Source organism: Dipodomys merriami, unplaced genomic scaffold, assembly GCF_024711535.1.
Source record: "Dipodomys merriami isolate MVZ:Mamm:240054 unplaced genomic scaffold, mDipMer1.0.p SCAF_5, whole genome shotgun sequence".
Lineage (NCBI taxonomy): Eukaryota > Metazoa > Chordata > Mammalia > Rodentia > Heteromyidae > Dipodomys > Dipodomys merriami.
The window spans coordinates 28,154,677-28,182,157 of record NW_027206068.1 but is presented as its reverse complement, the minus strand read 5'-3'; the positions used below and the strand labels follow the sequence as shown (position 1 = coordinate 28,182,157).

General features: G+C 39.3%; 1 protein-coding gene across 3 annotated transcripts in view; it reads left to right on the top strand.

The window, feature by feature from the left end:
- Window positions 1–3,948: 3,948 nt before the first annotated feature.
- Window positions 3,949–27,481, top strand: part of Lhfpl3 (LHFPL tetraspan subfamily member 3) — a 491,339-nt gene continuing 467,806 nt past the window's right edge. For all 3 annotated transcript variants that reach the window (XM_069996297.1, XM_069996296.1, XM_069996298.1), the window contains exon 1: window positions 3,949–4,390. In XM_069996297.1, the coding sequence (XP_069852398.1) occupies window positions 3,949–4,390 (442 nt within the window). The remainder of the gene's footprint in view (window positions 4,391–27,481) is intronic.

Below are 27,481 nucleotides of genomic sequence, written 5' to 3'. Positions count from 1 at the left end.
GCAATGAAGAGTTCTGTGATCAATTTGATCTTGATTTGCAGTGTTCACACACTCACCCATCTGACTGCTTCTTCTAATTCAGTGATTTATTAACTAAGAGGTGGTTTCTGATTTCTAGAAACCCTAAAAGAAAATTAAAGGGGGGAAAATGAGCAAAGTGAAACCCTTGGTGAATGAACAGAGCTTCATTATTGGAATATTTGTATTCTGGAGTGAGATGTAATAGTGGCCTCAGTAATAGTCTTAAAAATCAATTAAGTAACATATTAGAAATCCTGTCTCTATTACTCAAGGGCATCACAATGACTCATGTGAAACTTCTAAGCATCCATTGCTTGCAAAATTATACCTATGCAATTTCAGGAAGATTTTTCTGTTTTAAGTAAAATTTTTGCCACAGGCTGATACCTCTCCTTGCCTAATTTTTCTTCAAGGACCAGGTTGCATCTCTCTGTAAACTTTTTTCAAACTCTTTGTAGAACAGAATTTCACTGGGAAAAGGGATCTTAGAAGAATTGATCTGTTGTTTCCCTAATCAAATTCTAGAGAAAAGAAATGAGAACCCCAAGATCCTTTGCTAAGTAGGCAATGATGAGTGGGGATGCCAAGTCTCATGCTGTCTAAGGCTTTTGCACTTGTCCACACTATTTAGATTAATTTGGACTCTTTGTGTACCTTATCCAGTACCTTTGATTTTAAATCAAGTTACCGACTCCAATTACTGTTCTGTTGCTTTCTCTTTCATAGTCCTAACAATCACTGAGACATAGTTGTGCAAAGAGTAGGTCTCACTACTGACCCTTTGTGGCAGTAAAAGTATTTTTCAACACTGAAGCTTGAGATTTGAGTGTCCCATGATTCTAATTCAATGCTGTTTATGACACTGACACCTACTTGTTATTTAGCACATATGAATCATGCTATAGTTTGAAAATACTTTTGCTATCAATAGTAACTTCTTTGCATGAATCAGGCTAGTTTTATTATTTCTTCCTTCCCCAAACAGCTCTCCTGATCAGGCAGATTTGATGAATGCATTGCTCAGATGGTCAGTTGCCTAAACTCTTAAAGTCTACATGTTTCAAGCCAAGGGTCTTAAATTATGGATGGTAACAGTCTTAGCACTGGGAATCCTGGTTATTAAGGACAAGATTTATTTGACAAAGTGTTGAAGGTCAATTTATTCTCATTAATAGCAGGTATTGCTTCTCATCTCTAGTTCTTAGAGACTTTGAAGGGATGACTTCAGCTGGTAATCTGTGGTGCAGGGCAGGATGCACGTGGAGCTAAGGGCTCTAGGCTGCTCTCAAGAAGCAAACAACATATCTCAAAAGGGAATCCAAAGGAGCACTTTCAATTACAATGCATCAGTACTGGACTGTTCCTAGTTGCTGTGGACAAGAGTGGATACCTTGAATCTACTCTTTGTTATAGTGATTCTGAGCATTAATCCAGAGGCAGTTCCAAACCAGAATAAGAATAAGGCTTTCCTTGGACATGACTCAAACAGAAAAGCTTGTTGAATCACAACCTTTGAATCTGAATCATTTGCCAGTCTTTTCTTTGTCCTATGAAGGCAATTTAAGCATTGAGATCTAAACTAGGATTTTTGATTCTCAGCCTTCCCTTTCTTAGCAGCCACCCACCTCAACTCTCTCCAGCATAGTAAGATTTGCTTTTTTTAAGGCACTGATTTTAAAGGAAGACCACTCTAGACAATCAGGGTTGGGATATTTTAGTGCTGGAGAAAGTCATTAAAAATTACTGTCAGTTCTTGCCTTGAAGCTATCTCCACTCTTGGGAAACAAGGACTGCCAAATGGCTCTATAAATCTGATTACTCCCACCTTTCCTCCTTATTAAAAATTTCTGACTTACCATCTGCTTTAGGGCAGTTAAGACAAATGAAACCTACCAGAAGTTCTGACCCTCCATTGCCACCAATGAATACAATGAATTGTATTTTCCAAAACCCAACAAGAGCCATAATGGGCTGGCCCACATTTAAGCCATCTTCCTCTCCTTCCCCAAATCCTTCTGATAGTTTAAGCACCTTTGGAAAGTCTATAACCACACTTGCCAGAAATTCTGGCTTCCTTAAACTTACATCTATCAAGTTACCATCTAGTTATGTCTCCTAATGATTGTCAAAGCCCCGTGGATGGACCTTGCTCTGCAATGCCTGAATTCCTACAGAGAAAGCAAAATTTTCCAAGTGGTAGAAACAGCCTCATCATTTTCTTGTGTGCCCATATCTCAGTTTCCATTGTCTCCCTGTTTTCCTTCTCTTCCTGTTTTCCCTCCCCATACAACCTCAAATCTTCAGGTTATCAGATGACCATAATTATTTCTATCACTTAGGAATGATCCCTCTGTCTTGAATAGTCATTCAGATAGCCAATTAAAATAGGCTTGGGTAGCAAATTGTATGTTTTCTTCCTTTTGCTCAGTGAATCCAGCGTTCCCAAGCTTAAAATGGTTTGTAAGCAAACTCTATTCCTGCTATTGAGCATTCCAATTTCACCGTACGGGAAGTGGGGTTCCATATTGCTTTATACCACAGACAAAAAGAGCTAAAACAGTGACCAGTGGAAATAGAGAAACACATCTTGAAAGTTAGAGATTGTCAAAAGAGCAATCGAAGGCACTGGTGGGGGCAAGGAGAATGGGAAAAGTAAACTAAGGAAACAGCTCCAAGTGTAGGCACACAGCAGTAATGTTACATGAAAATATAAGGAATCATATGGGAATAATTCAGAGGTAATTATACTGCAACCAACTCTCATGAAATGCAGCGTTAGGTTGTGGGGAGATGGAAATACCTAGACAATTAAGACAATCATCTGTTGCCATCCCCTTTGAATCCCTAACACAGAGAAGCAGCCAATGAATAGTTGTGCCACAAATGGGGAACACTGGCCAAACTAGTAGGATGTTTTCAAACCAGCCACACAATTTGGTGACAATCACTTCCGTGCATCCACAGGGCCCATCTATGCTAGGTTTTATGGCCTAAAGCTGTAGTATGGCCGGATTAGAGGAAAAGGTGAGTGATCCACGGGCTGTGTGTCATTTGCTTGCAGCGTGGGAAAACGTGCAGAGGACACAAGCTCAGTAAAGCAGGTTTGAGACCACCCTGGAGGTTTGTCTAGTACACTATTGTCTCCCATGCTCGGCAACTTCGATCTCCACCTGTCGACCAAGGAGTTAGCCAGGGGCGCTTCTCTGGTAGTGTCAGGGAAGTCGGGGTGGGGAAGGGAAGCCGGGCATGTCTCTGGCTTGGCTCCTCTGCCGGTACCTGCTGCGCATCCCCCTCTCCTCCCGCACCGAGGGCGAAGCACGTTGCTGTGCGGTGATGAAAAGCTCCCAGAATCGGCCTGTGGAGCGCGGCCCCCGGCACCACGCGGGATCCGGGTTGGGGTGGTGGCGGCGCCTCCAGGATTCCTGCGTGGGTGCTCCTGTCCTGTCCTTAGGGCCTCGGGGCTCGCGTGGCCGCCCGCTGCCCTCGGCGTCAGGGCCATCCCGGGGGTCGCGCGGGGCGGGCAGCGCAGTGGCCCGGGCGCGCGGGCTTCGCCGCCCGCCTTCAGCTGCAGCAGCTGCAGAGGCAGAGGTGGGGAGAGGGGGTGGAGGGTGGCGAGCAGGGCTGGAGCTCGGGCCAGGCGGGAGGGAGAGCGAGCGAGGGCTGGGGGGCGGGGGGAGGGGGGAGGCGAGCCGGAGGGGTGCTCCGCGCTCCCCCGCCCTCCTTCCGGGAGCGAGGATGCAGACTCTGGAACTGGGGCTGCCGGGCTGAGGCGGAGTTGCAGCGCGCGCGGCTCGGCGAGGGTGTCTCCTGCGCGCGGGGAGGCGGAGGACCGGGAGGCGGAGGCGGAGGAGGGGAAGGGGGAGGAGGAGGAGGAAGAGGAGGAGGGGGAGGAGGAGGAGGAGGAGGAGGAGGGGGAGGAGGGGGAGAATGCCCGGAGCCGCCGCCGCTGCCGCCGCCGCCGCCGCGATGCTCCCGGCTCAGGAGGCTGCCAAGCTGTACCACACCAACTATGTGCGGAACTCGCGGGCCATCGGCGTGCTGTGGGCCATCTTCACCATCTGCTTTGCCATCGTCAACGTGGTGTGCTTCATCCAGCCCTACTGGATCGGCGACGGCGTGGACACCCCGCAAGCCGGCTATTTCGGGCTCTTCCACTACTGCATCGGCAACAGCTTCTCCCGGGAGCTGACCTGCAGGGGCAGCTTCACGGACTTCTCCACGCTGCCCTCGGGCGCCTTCAAAGCCGCCTCCTTCTTCATCGGCCTCTCCATGATGCTCATCATCGCCTGCATCGTGTGTTTCACCCTCTTCTTCTTCTGCAACACGGCCACCGTGTACAAGATCTGTGCCTGGATGCAGCTCACCTCCGGTGAGTGCGCGCTCAGCTCCGCGGAGCCGGGGCGGGCGCTGTGGGGACCCCTGGGCGTCCCGGCCGCAGGGCCAGGGACCGGGAGCGCAGCAGGGTCCCGGGCAACTTAGTCCACTCGGGCTGAAGGTGGGTGGGAGGGGGCGGGAGTGGGAGCCCTGGAAGCCCGGAACCCCTCTCCCCCACCCCCCGGGGTTCCCCAGCCCGCCACCCCGACGGGGCGCGCTGGAGGCTCTCAGAGCGGTTGGTTGTTGGGCTGAGTCCCGCTCAGAACTAAAGATGGGGTGTGGGAAGCGGCCACTGAGAGAGATGTGTGTGTGTGTGTGTGTGTGTGTGTGTGTGTGTGTGTGTGTCTGTCTGTCTGTCTGTCTGTCTGTGTTGAGGGACTGAGGAGGGAGCAACACGGGGGAGGGGGCGTGAAGAGAGGCTTCAGAGATGTGTGGTGGAAGGAGCAGCCTACCTCTGCCCCTTTGCCCCTTAGGAGGACTAATTCTGTCATTGCTTCATGGTGTGTGTGTGTGTGTGTGTGTGTGTGTGTGTGTGTGTGTGTGTGTGTGTGTGTGTGTGTAGGGGGGGCAAGGTATGGGGAGGGGATTCTGCATGAAATTGTTTCTTCTCTGTCCTGGGCCATAGTACATATTTTATCGTTCATCTGGAGATGAGTAAATCCTAATTCTGTTTGGGGGAATTCTGTTTGAAGGGAATATATATATATGTATATATATACATATATATATACATATATATGTATATATATACATACACACACACACACACACACACACACACACACACACACACACACACAGTGTGGTTCTTAGCAGTATCCCAAAGCCCAGCCTTCAGCGTGCCTCCTTCTCAGAGCAAAGGTCTTTAAATCCGAGGAGGAAATGAGCTCTCTTGTTCTCCTCATGGGAAAGTGGAGTTGGGGAAGTGGATGGAGAGAAAGATCAGTTTCATTAACATCCCTGGTGATTTTGCCAGTTAGAGAGTATGAAAGTACTCTCCCCCCCCCCATACTTTTTTTTTCTGAGCATCAAAGTTACTTTTAAAGCAGAAAGGATGGAGAGTACATTTCCTGGTGGCTTTGAAGAGTCCTGGCAAAAAACTAGCTAGCTCCTCCTGTATCTCCCTGGATGGTATTCTCTTTCCTCCAGCCACCTTGCTTGTCTTTATCTTTCTAAAGTCTAGAGTCCTTGGATCTCCTTTTGATTTTGTAGATAGCTTGGTTATAGAGCAGAGTCAGTGTCTTGGCAGAGAAAGTTTTCCGCTCTTTTGTTTTTACTAATATCGTTTAACGATCTTAGTTTCAAGGTTTGGTTGTTTATCTTATTCCTGGGAATGTTTCTAGGGAGTAGAGAATTTAATTCCTGCATTTCCAAGAGTGAGTAGAATGATTAAATCCTTTAAGATGCTGGACAAGAATATGAAAATTCATGATCTTGCATCATTAGTTTGATACAAGAGAAGTTTGTGAGACACTAAATATGTAGGGAAGTATTTGTTTTGTATTAAGTGTATTAAGTTATTGGTTTTGATTTACGTTAATTGTGAAAGTGTGTTTGTGAAAAAGCAAGAAAGTGAGCACAAGTAGAGACCCACCCCTCTCCCATGCCAATATCCTGCAGGAATGTAAGAATTCCCCTTCTCTGTCTCTTCATCCCCAACTTCTACCTCCGGACTTGTTTTTATACACAATGTTAACTTTTATGGACATTGCAAGAGCAGGATTGAATACATTTAAATGCCATGGTTCTTAGTACTTAGCTCTGGTTTGACTTTGAGTAGGACAAAAAGGATGCAGATGTTGTAGGAAAAGATTTGACCCCGCTAGGCTAATTTTAATTTTTCTAAGTTAAATGACCTAGTTAGACTGGTGGTTTAAATTAGATTGTTTTCCAAAGGTCTGCAAGTAATTTGCAGGTGATGTCTCAACAACACATTCTTAATTAGTTTATTTTATGGGGTTTCGTACTATAAGACCATGTTTTTTAAGTAGAAAGAAAGAAAATGATGTTTGGGCAAGAATTATCCCCTTCAAAGTTAATACAGACTGCAACTATCACTTTTTTTTTCTTTCTGGAGTGGGACACATAAAAAGCATTTATTCTGAAATAGGGAAATCTATGCTCTGGACTGTTGACATACATACACTATTCTGATTTATTTGCCATGTAAAACTTGATGGCAGAAGATAAGGAAATTTACTTCATTTGGAAAAATGAGTTGTGGCATGCTTTAAAAAAACTCTTTACTTGCAATGTATTTGGTATTCTATTTTGAGTTTGTCTTTTTTACTAAGCCAGATATATTAATAAAGAATGGATTATGCTAAAAGGTCAAATAAGGATCAAAGTCGGTTCTATTCACAGATTTTAAAGGAATGAGACATAGTTTTTCTGAAGAATATCACACTTAACATTTTTTAGCTTTTTTAAAAAATTGGATAACACTAACAAGCAATTTAACATAATGTCCTGAAAGTTCTTTAAGTGTCAAACCTTTGGATTTTTCCTGTTTAATCTTCTTTAATATTACATAGGCTTTTCATACTTAGTTTAACTGTCCAGGCTAATTCCAAGTACAGTTTGCTTACTATGAAAGATAAGACTAAGGTACTATTTTCTTATAGAGACTTTTTGACCCTGATTGGAAGCCAAATAATTGACTTGTATATTTAATTATCTAAGCATTTTAATATAATAACATCATAAATCAGAGCCAGGTAGAATATAAAAATCTTATATGAAAGGATACATTAAGATGATGAAGCAAGAGACTGTCTTGTGTCCATACAATTTTACCAATTATTCCTTTTATGATTTGGAACAGTGAGCCAGAAAGTTACTGGTTCTGATTTACTGGACTTGGAAGTGATGTTGCTCAAGTATTTAGACTGTTATGTACATGTAACTATTGACACAATTATGTGCACACTGCCCTCTCCTGCTCCTCTTCAAGTCATAAGCCTCAGGTAAGAGATACGGTGGAAAAACAGAATTAGGTGCTACATTACCTTTGGATGTAATCATCTATTTATGGACCAGGCCTCATATAAAGACTGAGGACAAAATAATGTGTAAAATAATGACAGCCAGAGATGTAAAACTTCCCAAATGTACATACAGACAACTTCTTGAAAAGAAAAGAGAAACTCCCTCCACACACCATGTGTGAGTTCTTTACCAAGAAGAGAAGGGTAGAGCTACAATTGGTCAAGCAAGACAATGCAGTACACCTTTTTTTTCCCCACTTAAAATCAAGATGGAAAAGAAATTTGCCCTGGAATCTTGGTTCTCTGTTTCTGTGTTCATTTATTCTCATTCAAATAGTACTTCATTATGGAATTGCTCCATTCTATTAATAGCCAAACCTCATAAAGATAGTTTGTATTACTGATGATGTTATACATCTTGAATTGTTCTTAGAAGCCTGGAGTAAGTAGTATTTTTTTCTTTTCTTATCTTTTCTTTTCCTTTCTTTTCTTTTCTTCTCTTCCTTCCTTTCTCTTCTTTCTCTCTTTCCTTTTTTTCTCTCTCTTCCTCTCTTCCTCCCTCCTTGCCTGCCTGCCTGCCTGCCTGCCTTCCTTCCTTCCTCCTTCCTTCCTTCCTTCCTTCCTCCCTCCCTCCCTCCCTCCCTTCCTTTCTTCCTTTCTTCCTCTCTTTCTCTTTGTTTCTTTCTTTGTTTTTATTCTTTCTCTTTCCCTCCCTCCCTCCCTCCTTCTCTCCCTTCCTTCCTTCTTTCTTTCTTTTTGCAAGCTTTGTATCCACAATTGCTTTTGTGGCAGAAAAGTATGCTGGCAAGGAGCCCCTTCTCTAGCAGGAAAGATAAGAACAAAGTAGGCTCCCCAGATTACATATAATATAATGTGTGTGTGTGTGTGTGTGTGTGTGTGTGTGTGTGTGTGTGTGTGTGTGTGCCTTCTGAGTGTATCAAAAAGAAGCAAAAAGAAGGACCACCAGATGGCAAAGCTATTGCAAGGGTTAAGTGCTAAGTTGCTTAGTAAGTTCATCCAAGCCTTAGTTTCTTTTAAAACTTCTTTTCAGCTTCACCTTTCTTCCTTAAATTTCACAACTGCCATTTAGATGAGATGAGAGTCACCAAAGGTCAACACTGTATTTGTTAGCCTGCAGGAAGAACCTTTGCAGTTTTGTAACATCCTTTCTCATGGCACCCTGATGCTTTCAGTAGATCTCATCAGCATTTGAAATTACAGGCTGTGTATGTGTTTGTTTTCCAGTACATCACAAGTTCAAGTTCCCTAGGCCTTGTTTTCCTTTATTTGGAATAAAGGTCAAGAGCATGTATGTTTGAGTTAAATGAGGCAAGTTTGAAATCTGAATGTGACACTGACTTGTGGGACCTGGAGAACTATTCTTTCTATGTCTCTCAGTGGTTCATCCAACAGTGGGCATAGAATTGCATCTACTTTCAGGGATTGATTTAAGATTCTTTAAATGATCTAATGTGTAATTTTAGTGACAGAAAGTACTATGTGAATGCTAGGTATGGTTGATATTGTCTTTTTATTACTATAGCTATCTCCTGGCTCATAGTTGTATGTGTGTACCTGACACATAGTAGATATTCAGTAGATTTTGTTGAGCTAGTGAATGAAAACAATGAATAATATGGTGCAGAATGAAGAAGGAAAAAGGGATCTTGAATTTCTTACATCCAGTAGTGAGAATGGAATGCTATATACTTAAAAAGTCAGATTCCTTTTGGCAACATCAATGACTGAATTGACATTCTTTGGTGACAGTGGTTATAATGTAACAGCCTAGTTTGTGATGAGCTTTTCCCCAAAAGGAGGCTTCTCAGATGTATAGGTAATGATCTTTATTATAACCCTGGGAGCTAATCAGTCATGCTTAGGCTTCAGCAACATTTCCCTTACTGGTTAGATTCATATGAAAAAGAAATCACATCATTCAAACTGGCGTTTTCCCATTTTTCCCCTCAAGAATCAACAGAGTTGTTGTTGTTGTTGTTGTTGTTTTTCCATGAAGATAGGGGACGCAATGGGTAGGATTTCCTAGTGAACCTCAGGAGCAATCATACCAGAAAATAAAATTTATTTTCTGGGCTGTCCCAGTTCTTCTTACTGGATGTCAAGTGCAGCATGCTCTTCTTGGACTCTCAGGGTGCCCTGCAGAACTGCTCAGATGGGGCCGTACTGTGGTTGTGGAGCTCTGAAGCCAGGCAAGCTAGGCATTTATTCAAGTGCAAACTCTGTATTGAAGAGAATCACAAGGCCTTGACATTAGGCTAGACAGTGAGTTATGACCTCCACGAGCTGCTAATCCATCCTAAGTTCAGTGTGTGGAATTTCCCTAAAGAAAGGTCTTCCCCTTCCAGAACTTTGTAAAACATTTCCTCAGGAATGTACTGTTTGTGAGGGAATTTTTATTTTCTAACAATATGTTCTGCTTTCATTGTACAATAAATGCACACACTTTTTATCTGTCAATTTAAAAATTATTACATTAAAAAGGACTTGCTATTTACTACACCAAATTTACAAGAAAGTATTTGACATCATTTTAGAAACTGTTTTCTTTCTCTTATCTGCAGTGAGACAAGGAATATGACAACTGGAGAGATGTTGGAAAATATATTAATGTGAATGTCAAAACAATTTGTATAATGGCAAGGTTTTATGTGAAGATCTATGAAAAATAACAGAACCTACATATACCGGTGTGATGTACTACCAAGGCTTTTCACCCCTTGATGCAGGGTTGCATATTTAATTGCCTTTCTGCAGTAGAAATGTTAACACACTGCTTGTATATCTATAAATATATTCTAGAAAAGCCTATCTAAGATGAGTATAGAATAGCAGAAGCTTCACATGAAAACACCTATGGAGTAGAGCTGTTGCTTTTGTTTGGAATCATGCTGTGACCCAGGGAAGAGAGTCCAGACGGCCAGGTCACTATGTCACACTATAACTATCTCAAACATTTCAAGGTGAACCAAATTTTGAATGCAAAAAGAAACAAAGTATGGAACTAGAGTTGTAATATTGCCTCAGTGCATCTCAGTGAGTGGTGTGAGAAGATAAATCATAAATAGAAAAAAATGGAATAAAGTGGCATGAAAAGAAAAGAACACTTGAGAAGAATTCTGATTTGAGGACTTAATAACATGATAACTAAGCTAGTTTTAAAATGTAATTTCCATAATATATTTGAACTTTGGGGATAAGCACCAGCTTTAATTAATTTTCTTTATCATAATGAATCAACTAGGATTTTCAGTTGATAAGCAAAAGACCATGGAGCTGACCTTTATTCTTAATAATAAGAAAATATTAATACTGACCGAAAGTAAGAGGCTGCTTCATTATTCAATAAATTAAACAGTACTGTTATGAAAAAATGTTTTAAAACACAAAACCCATCACCCAGCATCCCAAATATTCATATAATTAATATCATTATTAAAAGAAACTTTCAAGTAATGTCTATGGTTCTATGATGCCCCATCCCCCATGCCCAGGATTCTAGTACTATTCAAGATTTACATTATCACCCTGGGCATCTTTCTCATTTCTTTTGTAAGAATAAAACAGGCAAATGAGTAGATTGCAAGAAGGATGGTTTTTGACCATGTAGATATGAGCTATATTATTAGTAGTCTGTTGTGATTGGGCAGAATGTAAAAAGGAAGCAAAACTTTCTGAAACAAGGCATTGTATTGCCTTGCCTGTGTGGCTGGCTGCCTTTCCTATACCAGTGAAACCATGATCTACAATAGGGTAGGGGGTTGGTTGTGTGTGTACAGGAGGAGGAAAGGACCTAAATGACAGTCTCAGTAGTTTGTATTTAGCTTCAGAAACATTTTGAGATTTTTGACTTGTCAATGGAAGAATAGTGGAAGGTAGTAGAAATTAATGGGAAATAGCTGTAGATCTGAAAAGAGGCCTTAATTCAGAAAAAGACATGCAGAAATTAACCAAGAGTTCCCTACATTTTTTTGTCTTATTAGAAAGCAATGTCAGAAAGGAGTTTAAAGAGAACTCAAGTTTAGTTGTAGTACAAATGCATCACAGAACCACTTATGTAAGTTCTGGAGATGACTTCTGGATGGGTATGGGAGGAATGTTCTGTAGGGTCCTTAGTTGTTTTCAGTGAGGATCAAGAGTGAAGTTTGAATAATTGAAACAAGAAATGGATATCATCATTGATAGAAGGCTCAGGATTTGACAAACAGGAAAACAGGTCAGCCTGCAAAGAATGACAGGAACATTAGAAGATTAGCACCAAGAATAAATGAAGTATGAATGGAAAGAAGATGATGAAATTCTAGGCTGAATTCCCTGTGGAATTTGATAATATCAAAGGCCTGTTGAATTTAATATCAGTAGTGAAAACATAACGACAGGCACAGGACAAGCAAAGACTAGGAATATGCCTTAAAATCCAGAAGTGATCCTAAGGATGTGATCTTTAACCAAGACAGAAAGAAGTGTGGCTCTGCCCCACATATATAGAATTATTGTAGACTCTAAAATCAAGCTACTCAAATGGTGGAGATGTATGTGACCAAATTTCTTGTGTGGTAAATGGAAATAAACTAACCAAAGCAAGAAAAATTCATTGTAAAATTTATAAAAAGCATTACTGTAATTTCTTTTTGAAAACCTATTACAGATTGCGAGAATCAATTGATCTCTGTAATGACTTAAATGGGAGGATAAGGAAACTTATGAAGAGCGTTTGAATAAATTTATTTCCAAATCGTTTGAAACATGTGTAGTTACAATAGATGAACCCAGCTAAGATTCAGATTATTAATAACCAGCTAGGCACTGGTTTCTCAGACCTGTAATCCTAGTTACTCAGGAGACTGAGATATAAGGATTGCAGTTCAAAGCCAGCCTGGGCAGGAAAGGCTGTGAGACTCATAATTATCTTCAGTTAACCACCAGAAAAAACCATAAGTGGCATTGTGGCTACAAGTGGTGGAGCACTATCCTTAAGCAGAAGAGCTCAGGGACAGTGCCCAGGCCCAGAGGTCAAGCCTCATGACTGACAAACCAAACAAACAAAACAGATCTGTGCATTGCTTTGTATTAAGAGAATACTGTATCTGTATTTTAACCAGTTGACTAGACATGGTATAATACTAATCCCTTGCAACAAGTGGTCAAAACCTTCAGAGACTAGATATGGTGGTGCATGCCTATAGTCCTAGCTACTCAGGATGTAGTGATCTAGAAGACTGAGGTTTAAGGCTAGGCCAAACAAAAAGTTCGTTACTCCTCCATCTCAACCAACAGGCTGACATTGGGACATGTGCCTGGGATCCTAGCTACATGGGAGATGTAGGTAGTAGAATTATAGGTTAAGGCCACCTCCAGGCAAAAATGCAAGACTTTGGCCAATGAAACAACCAACAAAAATGACTAGGAGCGTTCAGCTCAAGTATTAGAGGCCTGTCCACTAAGCTTAAGGCTGTAAGATCTAATTCCAGTACTAAAAGTGAAAAAAAAATATTGAGAATGAAATATTGTACTGTAGTCCATAGTCTTTTAAAAGCCATGGTCAGTGACACTTTGGGTAGTATAGTTTAACAAATAATGACCTCTGTAGAACTTGGATTGAGATAGGATAGAATATTTGGTGTCGGTGCCCCGCATCTTGTATATACGCTTCTCAAATTTGGGGAGGGGAAAGAAAAAACAAAATGCTTAAATAGGGATACAGGTTGACCCATTGTAACAATGAGATGCACAAAACACTATGCTGAAAAACGAACTTTACAAATTAGGGGGGGCGGAGAGTGTAGTTGTGGAGGTGGGAGGGAAGGGATGGTAGGGAAAAACAGAGGAGGAGGTAATAATGCTTGATAGGAAATGTACTCATTACCTTACTCATGTAACTGTAACCCTTCTGTTCAGTATTTTTTACAATAAAAAAGCATTAAAAATTTAGGATAAAAAATAAGAGCACAAGCTGGATATAGGTTTTGTGAAAATTTCATTTTCTAAAACACCTGCATACTTCCACATGTGTGTACCAGGCTATAAAGTAAATATAATGGTTAATCTTGGCTGTTGTAAAACATTGAAAGAAACTTCTAGAGAAGAGATGATTTAGTGTGAACTTAGAAAAATGAAATAATTTTCTCCTCTGTGAAAGATTTATACCATTCATAAGTAATTTTGTATTAGAAAGTAGATTAGATAAAATATCCTTAACTTAAGCAATTTGAGACATTTTTCTTTTGATTTTCTTTTCTTGTCTACACCAATGACTTTTTCTTTGCCAATGTAACTCAGTTAAATTGTGGACTGATTAAAAATTAGAATTATTTCTCCAGATGTGATTCAGTCAGCTTTCTATGCTATACAAATGATATTGTCTGCTTCCGAACTGCAATACAGATTTTTTTAAAGCCATTTACAAACATACCTTACTTACTGCCAATGAGAAGCTGGAGGGATTTTAAAAATCACTTATCACAACATCCTCTTTTCTTGATAAAGAAATAGTATACAAGTTATTGAGCCACTACCACTAGAAAAACCTTTAGTGTGTTAGATTTAACCTTCCAGCAATCCTACGATGTTAGTATCATTAAGCCTACTACAAACTAAGGCTTAAAAATCAATCAAGGTCACAGAATAAATGGACCAAGACATAACCAGATTGCTTTCCTGCCCTATAATGCATTGTCATTGGGTCTAAGAGAAATTAAGCATCTTGTGAAAATAATAAATCTGAGGCAATGGTACATATGATTCTCAGTGCACTGCCTTTTGATCACTCTCTTTTTCCTCTCACGATAATGTACATATGTTTGAAAAAAGTCTTCAATATTCATTGCACCATTCTGTATCAAAAGGAAAGAAGCTGAGGGGTTGGGAAGGTGGCTCAGTGGTAGAGTGCTTGCCTTGCATGCATGAGGCCCTGGGTTCGATTCCTCAGCACTACATAAGCAGAAAAAGCTGGAAGTGGCGCTGTGGCTCCAGTGGTAGAGCACTAACCTTGAGCTGAAGAGCTGAGGGACAGTGCCCAGGCGGAGTTCAGGCCCCATGACCGGCAGAAAAAAAAAAAAAAAAAAAAGGAAAGAAGCTGCTACTTATGGGAAAATAGGTATCTGTTTTAATGAGACTTACCTGTCAGCAAACTAATATCTTTAGGTGCCCCCTCATCTATCCTTTTCATATCTCTAACTTAGGAGCTCATGCCCCTTTCATTATGTGGCTGATATTACCAGCAGTAATCTTTTTAAAAGTTATCTTTAGTTGTACAAAGAAGTTACCATTCAGCAAATCAGTTTATGAGTAAAATGCATCTTGATCAATGTCATTCTTTTCATCATTCTCTCCCATCCTCCCAACTCTAGTCCTCCCCTCAGTTTTCTTAGCCTGTGACTTTGATCAGGATCAGGTTCATGTCCACATTACTGGTTCTAAGTCATTCATTTCTGCAAAAAATGAAGAAATATTCCTGGTAAGCATTGCTTATCAGGTAGTAGCTACAGAAGTAAGTAAACAGGATTGCTAAGTTACACACACACACACACACACACACACACACACACACACACACACACACACACACACACACACACACACACACACACTTCTAGAAGACTTAGGCAAGTCCTGAAGACATTGGCATTAAAAAGGGGAACTGCAATTATGGCCACAATATTTTCATTTTGACTTGGTGACTTTAAGTTGATAAAGCCATCTAACTATTTCTGACTTTTAGCTTCTTTGCTTTATTTTTCTAAGGCATAATAGTTTTATTGAGAATGCAAAAAATAGATTTCCAATTGTAGGCATTAAAAATACCAACTGGATGTGATAAGTCCAGCTACTCCAGAGGCAGAGAGAATTATCATTCTAGAACAATCTGAATAAAAATTAGTGAGTCCCCATTTCAAAAACAAGATGAGCATGCTTGTAATCTCAGATACTTTGAGGTGGAAATAGAAAGATCATAGCCAAAGACTGGCCGGGAAAAATTGAGAGATTCTATCTGAGAAATAAGGTAGAAGTAAAATGGTTAAAGATACAGCTCAAGTAGATTACTTAGCTAGTGTTTGCCAAGTTCAATCCCTCAGAGAACAAACAAACAAAAACAACTGCTACCCACGTATTGATATGCATTTACTGAGAAAGCAAATATTGGAAAACAACATTAAAATATGAAATTAAAAGAGAAAGAAAATAAGAAACAATCCTAGATCCACATTTAGGTATCCAGAGTTAGATTGACTTAAAATGAAATCTAACATAAAGTTAGCATGCAAACAATGCTAGCTATGTTTCTTATTGTTACTACTACTGCAAGATTGGAAGAGGAGTCAGTATTCATAAAACTTAGTAGACAGAAAAATTGAACTCCCAATGTGCAATCTAACAAAGGAAAATTTATGCCACAATTTGTGTGGTTGTGCCTGATCTACATTGTTCTGAGGATTAAGAAGGATAATGGTTGTGGCTGCCTTTTCTAAACTATACAATGTTACAAAAATTCCTTTTTTGATTCCTAGACTAGATTTTATACATTACTACAGAATACTACATTCAATTAAAAGTTTAATTTTGTATTCACAGGTCTAGCCCTTTCCATTTTATTTGTATGGCTCAACATAATAGGAATGTATTCTGGAGATAATAATTAACTTTTGTAACTTCAGCTGAATCAACTTAAAATGAGAAAACCACATTTTGAACAGCATAGATCTTTTTATTTTTCTTTAAAAAATTGTCTCAAGACCATAGCACTTGGACATTCTTTTATTATTAATTTAATTTTATTGTAAAGGTGATGTTCAGAGGGGTTGCAGTTACATAACTATGGTAGTGAGTACATTTCTTGTCCAACAATGTTAACCCTTCCTCATTTTCTCCCATTTTCCCTCCCCTCAAAGTTGTAAAGTTCCAACACAGTGTCTTGTTGCTGTTGTATTGGTTAACCCTTTGTCCTTTGTCTCACTATTTTGCGATTCTTCTTCCCTTCTCCAAATAAAATAAATATAAATGCAAGACACCAAAAATCAAAAAGTTTCAACAAGGGATAAACCAAGGGGGGAGGGAAACACGAAAGAAAAAATAACTTTACACAGTACCTTAAAAAATCCTATTGTTTCCATATCTTGCAGCTCATTTCAATTAACATTGTTTTATATAGTCATATGTACATAGCTATCAAGCTATTGCGATTCTCTGCTAGGACTATCCTAGGTGTATACTAATTATTGCCAAATGAGGGAAACCATGGAACCTATGTTTCTTTGGGTCTGGCACTTTGGAAAGCAGTATGGAGGTTCCTCAAAAGACTAAACATGACTCATCAGTCCTACTCCTGGGCATTTACCAAAGTGATCACCAACAAGGCTACACTAAAGCTACCAGCACAACCATGTTCATTGCAGCATTACTTACCATAGTTAAGATACAGAACCAACCCAGATGTCCCTCAATAAATGAATGGATCAATAGAATGTGGTATGTATACACAATGGAATTCTATGCTTCCATCAGAAAGAACAACATTTTTTATTAAGTTCTTAAAAATGATAGAGAAATATTACCAAGCATCACCCAAGTAACTCTCTTCAGTTATCAAAAGAAAATTGAGTATTTTCCATCTCTGATTACATCTTGTCATGGGCTCATATTACAAATAGCATGTTTCCATAGCTATGATACATTGTAAATTAGATTTCTCATTACTGAGTCTGTAAATCTTTACTTTTCCTAAGTAAAGAAGGAAATGGCTATGTGGCTTAGTTCTTTAAGATACTAATTCCTTGCACCTTCCTATCTTTGTTGAAATATGCTTCAATGGCAACAGCATTGCTTCTTGTTCATGTTTTCATTTTAGGTTTAGAGTCATCATATAATCAGAATATCAGTTTTCTGTGCTTGCATCCCTGACTATGATCCAAACTAAGGCCTGAGCAATGAGCAAATGAACATTCCTTGCTGTCTGTACTGTCAAGATCTTTATGTAGCTGAATCTCCAGTTTTGATATTATAAAGAGAGTTTAGTAAATACCATGAGAGATCCGATTCTGGGGATGCTAGGGAGAATTGCTGAGCTTTCCTATAGGGTTGTAGTGCTTAGCTTTGGTCTTTTTAGAGCTTGCTTTTGGAAAGGTCTCCCAATGAGATGAACTTGGACCTTTAAATGGGCCAGGAGCCAACCAGACCCCTCCACTGATGTCAGGATGGGCTCTAGAGGGAGCTCCAGCCCTTTCAGCTCAGGCTTCTCAGCACTTTGCCTTTTACAGAGGCATGTCCTGAGTCATTTTCTCATTGACATTACATTTAGAGCAACATTTTGGAGGTTGGAAGGTGGAAGATCAAATATGAAGATTGAGAGAGGATAAGAAAAAGAATTCACCAGAATATCTGTGGTAACAGGAAAGTTCATTGTACCAACTTCATCGGGGTATTTCTTTAGCTCCTTGCCTCTTTTTTTTTAAACCAACCAAACCAAAAAACCCATGTGAACTCTAAAGATTCTGCTGTTTGTGCCTGCCAAAGGCCTACTTTTTTTCAGAGAACTCATTGACATTGACATGGTCTTCCCCCATTAGGATACTTTGGTTATTGTTTCTTAGCCTGGAGCTGGACAAAGAGGAATAATTTGGACAGATCAATGGTGAATTGAAAAGAAGTTCAGAAATTCTAAACACTGTGCAGTATGGATTGGGGTATGCAATAGAGTCAAACATTTTTTGTAAAGTAAAAAAGAAGGAGGAGGAGGAGGAGGAGGAGAAGAGGAGGAGGAGGAGGAGGAGGAGGAGGAGGAGGAGGAGGAGGAGGAGGAGGAGGAGGAGGAGGAGGAGGAGGAGGAGGAAGAGGAGGAGGAAGAAAGGGAGTGTCAGGCACTAGGGGCTCATGCCAGTAATCCTAGCTCCTCAGGAGGCAGAGACCTAGAGGATTGCAGTTTGAATCCAGCCTGGGAAGAGAAATATTGGTACTACATCTCCAATTAGCAAAATGCTAGATTGGGAGAAGCAAATGTTAGAGTGTTGGCCCTAAAAGTTGATCAAGTGCAGGAAGCTGTGAGCTTAAATTTCCCCCATTTCCATCCCCCAAACAAATTGTGTGAGACATTCCATTTCTTCGGTACAATTCAGAAACATTTTATTTTTCAGTTATTTTAACTTATTTTTTGTCGGTCATGGGGCCTGAACTCTGGGCCTGGGCACTGTCCCTCAGCTCTTTAGCTCAAGGCTAGCACTCTACCACTTGAGCCACAGTGCCACTTCCGACTTTTTCTGCTTATGTGGTATTGAGGAATCAAACCCAGGGCCTCATGCATGTGAGGCAAGCACTCTACCACTGAGCCACCTTCCCAGCCCTAGAAACATTTGAAAACTTAAAAATAATGTCATGGAAACAGCCCAGATTACCTACAGTAGATGAGTGGATCAAAAAAAATGTGGTTCCTATATACAATAGAATTTCACACAGCCATTTGAAAGAATAATATTATGTTATTTTCAGGGAAATGGATGGACTTAAAACAAATCATGTTAAATGAAGTAAGACAAGCTCAGAGAGTCAAACTGTACATGTTTTCTCTTATTGCAGAAGCTAGGCCTAAAATACAATGGGGCTTGATAAATTATACAGGACTCTAGGCATTCACACACTGTGAGACCCAAGGAGGATACTCTTATGGGAGGAACACAAAGGTGCAATCCCTATGTGTATCTGATCATAATATAAAATAACATCTATGGAAATGAACTCTAGGAAATGGAAATGAAGATTTTTCTTTGTTACTGTTTTTCTTTTATTTTTATCTTGTTCATTTATCTTCTTTTGGGAGGGCAAATGGGGAAATGGAGGGACAAGGGGTGAACAAATGCAGCAGTGGTACTCACTACGTTGAAAATGGACTCTGCAACTGTGAGTGGGGATGGCCTCCAGGGAAAAACTGGGAGAGAGCAAGTGAAGGAATGACATTTTCCAAAAAGAAAGGTTCACACTACCTGACTTCTGTAACTGTAATTATCTTTACAATGATAGTAAAAAATTAAAAATAATGCTTAACATAACTCAGGGCATGGATTTTAGCTTGAGGCAAATAAAGTTCTATTATTCAGCATGAAAAGTTGGATACCTAATTTAACTACTAGGTCCTACCTGTATATTTGAATCTGTATTTCCGTAAACAAAATAAAGTTAGACAAAAGACTTAAGTGTCTGTTTTATTTGTTTTTGCCTGATGCCACTCAAAGAACATACAAATTTCATTTCATTCTTTTTCCTTTTTTTTCCTAATGAAACCTGTACCCAATCTGATTCTTATTTTACTTCTTTGGGAACCTGAAGTGCAGATTGTTCTTTAGAGGAAGATCACCAAAAAGCACTGTTCCTTGTGCAGTAGCAAGCCATCAACAGCTCCTACTTAGAGAGCATTCTTTTTAATTACTCACCAGAATTCCCCTTCATTAGCCCAATGTTCTACTGTGGTCTTAGTGCCACCAGAGCATCCTGAACAGGTCGTAGAGAAAATTTAAAATCATACTGATAATGAGACTCAATATGGCACACTAGCATTGCTGTGGGACCGCTTAGGATTTTTTTTCTAGCTAAATGTAATGTGCTTAGAACAAAGAAACAAAGTGCTGCAATCAATGCTGAGTTCGGTTGACAAGGGTTTTTCCCTTTCTTTGTGAACTATTAAAGAATCCGTTTTATCCTTGCTTGCTTGATTGCTTTCTTCTTTGGACCAAAACTTTTGACTAAAACACTAATTGAATGATGATCATGAGTGTGTTCCATAAGCATGAACTTTTTAATTGTGATAGATTTATTCGGGAAATAGAATGATCTCACCTATAATTTTTTTTCTCCAAGTCTCATGATGACATGAACAGCTCCCTTGGAATTTATTCCTCAAGTATGTTAAAGTCTTACCCATATTAGTGTAGAAATAGGACTGTAACAAATCAAATGTGAAGTTGCATAATAAGTGAAAGGGTCTTAGAATTTTCTATTGCAGTTATTACATTATTTGGCCAAACCATCATTTTTTTCTTTAATATTTGCAAAATGAATTATTGTTTTAGTTCATCTGAAGGCATATTATGAATAATTCATTTTACACATATGTGTGTTTGTATGTATATGCCTTAATGATCATGTGTATGTCTCCTATCCACTGTCTGGATTACGTCTCCTCCGACTAAGCAATAGCTACTTTCTTGAGTTCTGCATTATTACCTTAAATATCTTTACTGTTTTATAATTGAGGTCCATAATTCCTAACATATTAACTTTATTTATTTCTGTTTTTTGTTTTTGTTTTGTTGGTTGTGGGGCTGGAACTCTGGGCTCTGAGCACTCTCCCTGAGCTCTTCAGCTCAAGAAGAGTGCTCTACCACTGGAGCTCCTGCACCACTTACTGTTTTCTGGTGGTTAATTGGAGATAAGAGTCTCATGGACTTTCCTCCTGGGGCTGGCTTTGAACCACAATCCTCAGATCTCAGCCTCTTGAGTAGCTAGGATTACAGGTATGAGCCAGCAGCACCTGGCTCTATTTCTGTTTTGAAAGGAAATACTTTTTATTTCACCATTTTCTGTGACATATGCTACAGATTTTTATTGTTTAGCAAAATTATTCATCAAGTGAAGGAATCCCCCCTGTATTCCTCCACGGACTAGTTTATACATTGTGCAAGTATGTTGAAATTTAAGAATTCGGGTTGGGAAGGTGGCTCAGTGCTAGAGCGCTTGCCTTACATGCATGAGGCCCTGGGTTCGATTCCTCAGCACCACATAAGCAAAAAAGAAAAAAAGCCGGAAGTGGCGCTTTGGCTCAAGTGGTAGAGCGCTAGCCTTGAGCTGACGAGCTGAGGGACAGCGCCCAGGCCCAGAGTTTAGGTCCCACAACCAGACCTCCCCCACCAAAAAAAGAAATTTAAGAATTCATTCTGTTAAAATGATCAAAATTCTTTTCTGGCTTAACATACACTGAAGAGAGTGATACTGATATTGGCTTTTCTACTGTTGAAATAATCATATATTTAAAAAATAAAACCAGCTTTGCCATAGGTTGTGAGACTCGGTCTGGAATATTTGATCATTTGGGGTGAAGCTGGTCTTTTTTCCACATGTCATGCTGTCTTTAGTTAGTTTGAATATTGTGGTTATGTAAGATTTATCAAAGTTGTGATGTCTCTCTCTTTTCTTGTTCTTTGAAGGAAATTGTGTGTGATTTGAATGATCTATTCCTTGAATAATTAAATAGAGTCCTCTTGTAAAACTAAGCATGGTGTTTAAAGTACTGTTTATATTCCTGTCATTGTTATAGGCTTATTCTGCTTATAAATTTTACATCTGGTAAAACATGCATTTTTCTAAAATCTTACCAATTTAATGTACATTTTCAAATTTATTGGCATGAAGCTCTTTACAATATACTCTTAAAATGAGCAATTTGTGTTTTCTCTATTTTCTTTTTTTATTGTGAAAATAACGTACAGAGGGGTTACAATTACATGGGCAAGGTCATGAATACATTTCTTTTTTTTTTTTTTTAAATTGTATTTTATTTTATTTGAGAACATACTGTACAAAGGGGCTACAATTACATGGGCAGGATAATGGATACATTTCTTACCAAGCATTGCAGCCTCCTCCTTTGTTTACCCTTCACTTCCCTTCCCCGCCTCCCCCCTCCCCCCACCCAATTTTACCCCCCTCCCCCCACCCAATTATACCCCCCTCCCCCCCCCACGCCGACATTGTAAAGCTGGTTTTGACATGACATTTTGTACTTCTCATTGTTGCAACAGGTCCACCTGAATCCTTAAACGACTTGTTTGTCCCCATCTACTCCACATGTTATACTGACATCAAATATAGTGAAAACGGGGGTTACACTGTGGGGGAGGGACATACAAAGCAACAAAGAAATAATCTTATAAATGCATTAGAAATACATGCATGAAAGAAACGAAAACATTAAAATACATATTTAAGGGTTCATTTTCCTAGCATCACATTATCTGACCTTTTCCGCTTGACTCATACCTATACTAGATATTGCAAATAAGGGAAACCATGGGACCTATGCTTCTTTGGGCCTGGCTTACTTCACTTAATATAATTTTTTCCAAACCTTTCCATTTCCTAACAAATGGGGAAATATCATTCTTTCTGATGGAGGCATAGAATTCCATTGTGTATATATACCACATTTTCTTGATCCATTCATCTACTGAGGGGCATCTGGGTTGGTTCCATATCTTAGCTATGGTAAATAATGCTGCAATAAACATAGTTGTGCTGGTAGCTTTAGTGTGGTCTTGTTTGTAAACATTTGGGTAAATGCCCAAAAGTGGGATTGCTGGATCATAGGGGAGATCTATGTGAAGTCTTTTGAGGAACCTCCATACTGCTTTCCAAAGTGGTTGAACAAGTTTACATTCCCACCAACAATGAAGTAGGGTTCCTTTCTGTCCACATCCCCTCCAGCATCTGTTGTTATTGGAGTTCTTGATTTTTGCTGTTCTAACTGGAGTGAGGTGATATCTCAATGTTGTTTTGATTTGCATTTCTTTTATGGCTAGGGATGTTGAACATTTCTTCATGTGTCTATTGGCCATCCTTCTTTCTTCTTCAGAGAAGCTTCTCTTTAAGTCTTTCGCCCACTTATTTATTGGGCAGTTGTTTATTTGAGGATTTGTTGTTGGGTGGTTTAATTTTTTGAGTTCCAAGTATATTTTAGATATGAGACCCTTGTCCGTTGTATGGCTAGTAAAGATCTTCTCCCAATCGGTGGGTTTTCTATTGATCTTGCCAGCTATGTCATTTGCCCTGCAGAAGCTCTGCAATCTTATGCAATCCCATTTGTCCAACCTTTCTTTGATTTGTTGTGCTTCCGGGTCTCTATTCAGAAAATTTCGACCTGAGCCAAGGAGACCTAGGGTTTCTCCTATTCCATCCTGTAATGTTTTCAGAGTGTCTGCTTTGAGTTCAAGGTCTTTGATCCATTTGGAGTTGAATGAATACATTTCTTATCAAGCATTGTAGCCTCTTCCTTTGTTTCCCCTTCCCATCACTCCCCATATCCCCCCCCACCCCGTCAGGCCCACCCTCTGCCCCCGGCCACAGTTGTAAAGTTCGTTTTCCACCTAAGGACTTGTACATCTCATTGTTGCAATGGGTCCACCTGTATCCCTATTTAAACGATTTGTTTTTTCCCTTCCCCTCCACAAATTATACCAACATCAAATACAGTGAAAGCAGGGGTTATACCGTGGGGGAGGGACATACAAAGCAACAAAGGAATCATATTATAAATATGTTAGCTATACAATGAACAAGGGTCTCATATCTAAAATATATCTGGAACTCAAAAAATTAAATCCCCCAACTACAAATCCTCAAAGAAACTACTGCCTAATAAATAAGTATGCTAAAGACTTACAGAGAAACTTCTCTGAAGAGGAAAGAAGGATGGCCAATAGACACAAGAAGAAATGCTCACCCTCTCTGGCCATAAAAGAAATGCAAATCAAAACAACATTGAGATACCACCTCACCCCAGTTAGAATGGCTATAATCAAGAACTCTAATAACAACAGATGCTGGAGGGGATGTGGCCAAAAGGGGACCTTACTTCATTGTTGGTGGGAGTGTAAACTTGTTCAACCACTTTGGAAAGCAGTATGGAGGTTCCTCAAAAGACTCCACATAGAGCTCCCCTATGACCTAGCAATCCCACTTTTGGGCATTTACCCAAAGGATCACAAACAAGACCATACTAACACTACCAGCACAACTATGTTCATTGCAGCATTATTTACCATGGCTAAGATATGAAACCAACCCAGATGCCCCTCAGTAGATGAATGGATTAAGAAAATGTTGTATACATATATACAATGGAATTCTATGCCTTCATCAGAAAGAATGACCTTGCCCCATTGTTAGGAAATGGAAAGACTTGGAAAAAATTATATTAAGTGAAGTAAGCCAGGCCCAAAGAAACATAGGTCCCATGGTTTCCCTTATTTGCAATAACTAGTATAAGTCTAAGACAAGCAGAAAAGGTCAGATAAGTTGATGTTAGGTGAAATGAACCCCAAGATAATATTCCCTATTTTCTTTAGGCCAATTTTGCCAAATATTTATTAGATTTATTCATTTTCTTATAAGAACCAAGTATACTTTAGTTGTCTTTCTCTGTTATATTCTTCTGTTCTATAGTAACAGTTTTGCTGTTAAATATGTTCCTTTCTTCTGTTCGCTTTTGGATTTATTTCCTTGTACCTTTCCTAATTTCTTAATTTGGTTGCCAGACTGGTTGTCTGGCTGCTCAAAATTTTCATTAAAAAACTAACTTGCTTCTTACCTCTGGTGATATTTTTGAAGAGGATATCATTAAAAGTTTTGATAAGGTATTACATGTGACCATTTCAAATATAACATCAAATTCTGAAAAGTTCATGAAAGAAATGTCAAGTTGCTCTAAAAATATTTACAAATGCTATAATGGAATGATTTATATAAATCAGAAATATTTAATACTGAGTTCAGTGTATTTAATGCCAAATACTTGATGTTCTGTTTTCCTGAAGTCATATGTATTAACTATTATACTTAGTTTTAGAAAGTTACTTGTTATGCTTCCAGTATTTTCACATTTATTCTAATACCTGCTATTGTAATAATATCATTCTCTATGACAAGAGAAAAATGAGAGTACAACTCTGACCATTAACAATCAGTTGATTCCCCTAAAGTCAATGACAGTTTTAGGGCTCAATTATGCATCTGGAATTTTTGGATTTATCATATTTTACCATCAACTCAGTCATGCATATTAATATTTTTTGAAAAAAATTTAAGCCAGCAGTTTTTGTAGTTCTATTTTGCAAGGCTCTTTTTCTTTTTTTTTTTAGGTCATTTTGCCAGACTGTTTCCTAAAATGTAAGTTCTATGGATAATAGTGCGATGGCTTCATGAATTCCAAACATCAGAGTACCAACTCAGTAATCTCTGTCATTGCTAAAAGCGGGACAGAATAGGAGAAATGTGGAGTGAGATGTGCAAATTAGTTCTAATTTCTGAAGAAACTAAGGACCTCTCACAGTAAATTAGCATCATTGTTTTCTAGGATAAACTATATATTTGGAGCAAAGAAGTAAAAGTCTTTATTCCTAAAGACACATACAAAGAATGCAGCAAATTTCTCATAATTTTAATATAAAGATTCCAAATGAAATCAGAGAAATACTAAAATTGACTTCTTAGTCATTCTGTTATTTTCTCATTTTTCCTGCCTCATATGTTTACAACTTCCTAATCTTAGTCTCTTCATGATTTGTTTTCTTTGTAATATTGGAATGAGTTTTGCATTACTAGGAAGAAAAATGTGAAGGCACTCATAATAATACTTGATAAGTACATAAGTCAGATTCCAGAATATCTGGGGTTTTTGGTGGTGGTTTCATTTACAAGGTCTTTGTATGACCTTAGACAAGTTCTTTCATCTATCTCTGCCTGTTGCCTTATCTGCAAAATGCAGATAAAAATAGTGCCTTACTGCCTTGCGTCTGTTATACAAAATGCCTTAAAAAGTGTTAGACAGTATCACTATCACCATTGTCATCTTCATCCTCCTCCTCTTCCTTATCATCATCATTATTGTCATCATTATAATTATAATTATAACCCATCTCAGAAGTCAGAGTAAGAAGTGTAGAGGATCTGATAGACTGTTCTAACATAAAAATTCCAGGTGACTTCAGTGTTTCATTTCTTTTTTAATCTAGAAAAAGGAATCCTGAATTTGGGCTCTGTTAGTTCATTGCTGCTCCATTTTTTGTTCATGAAGTGAGATCTTTCTTTTCTATCCTAGGCTTTTGTGAGGATTTGGAGGTAGTAAGGGGAGAAAGAGGAAAGTGTAGCACTTCTTTGGGGTAGGCACCCTAAGGTCTTCTTTTGGAGTTAGGAATCTGTACTATTGATACATCTATAGATACAGAGTTTAGTGGGGACTGGGAAGATGGCTCAGTGGTAGAGTTCTTCCCTTGCATGCATGAGGCCCTGGTTTCGATTCCTTTTCACCACATAAGCAAAAAAAGCCAGAAGTGGCTCTGTGGCTCAAGTGATATAGTGCTAGCCTTGAGCTGAAGAGCTGAGGGACAGTGCCCAAGCCCAGAGTTCAGGCCCTAATACAAACACACACACACAAAAAGAGAGTTTAGTGGTTAGTGCTTGTAGCTTGTAAGGTTTAGTGCTAAGGATGCTTGCTGTTGAAAGTTTGTCTTCCTAGTCTATAACCCAAAACTCCAACCCCCTACACTACTGTAAAAAAGTTTCTCAGTTCTTTCTAGAGAAAAGGTTAACATAGTTGTTTTCTCCACTTAGGAGATCTTTTTTTTTTTAATTGTGAAATGCCACAGAGGGGTTACAATTACACGGACAAGGTAATGAGTACATTTCTTATCAAGCATTGTTGCCTCCTCCTTTGTTTCCCCTTCCCATCTCTTCCCATCACTCCCCCACCTGTATCCCTATTAAAACGATTTTTTCCCCTTCCCCTCCACAAATTATACCAACATCAAATACAGTGAAAGCAGGGGTTATATTGTGGGGGAGGGACATACAAAACAACAAAGAAATTATCTTATAAATATGTGAGAAACAATCGCATCAAGAAAAAATGCTTATCTTGGGGTTCATTTTACCTAACATTAGCTTTTCTGACCTTTTCTGCTTGTCTCAGACATATACTAGTTATTGCAAATAAGGAAAACCATGGGACCTATGTTTCTTTGGGCCTGGCTTACTTCATTTAATATATTTTTTTCTAAGTCTTTCCATTTCCTAACAATGGGGCAAGGTCATTCTGTCTGATGGAGGCATAGAATTCAATTGTGTATATATACCACATTTTCTTAATCCATTCATCTACTGAGGGGCATTTGGGTTGGTTCCATATCTTAGCTATGGTAAATAATGCTGCAATAAACATAGTTGTGCTGGTAGCTTTAGTATGGTCTTGTTTGTGATCATTTGGATAAATGCCCACAAGTGGGATTTCTGGGTCATAGGGGAGTTCTATGTGGAGTCTTTGTTTTGGG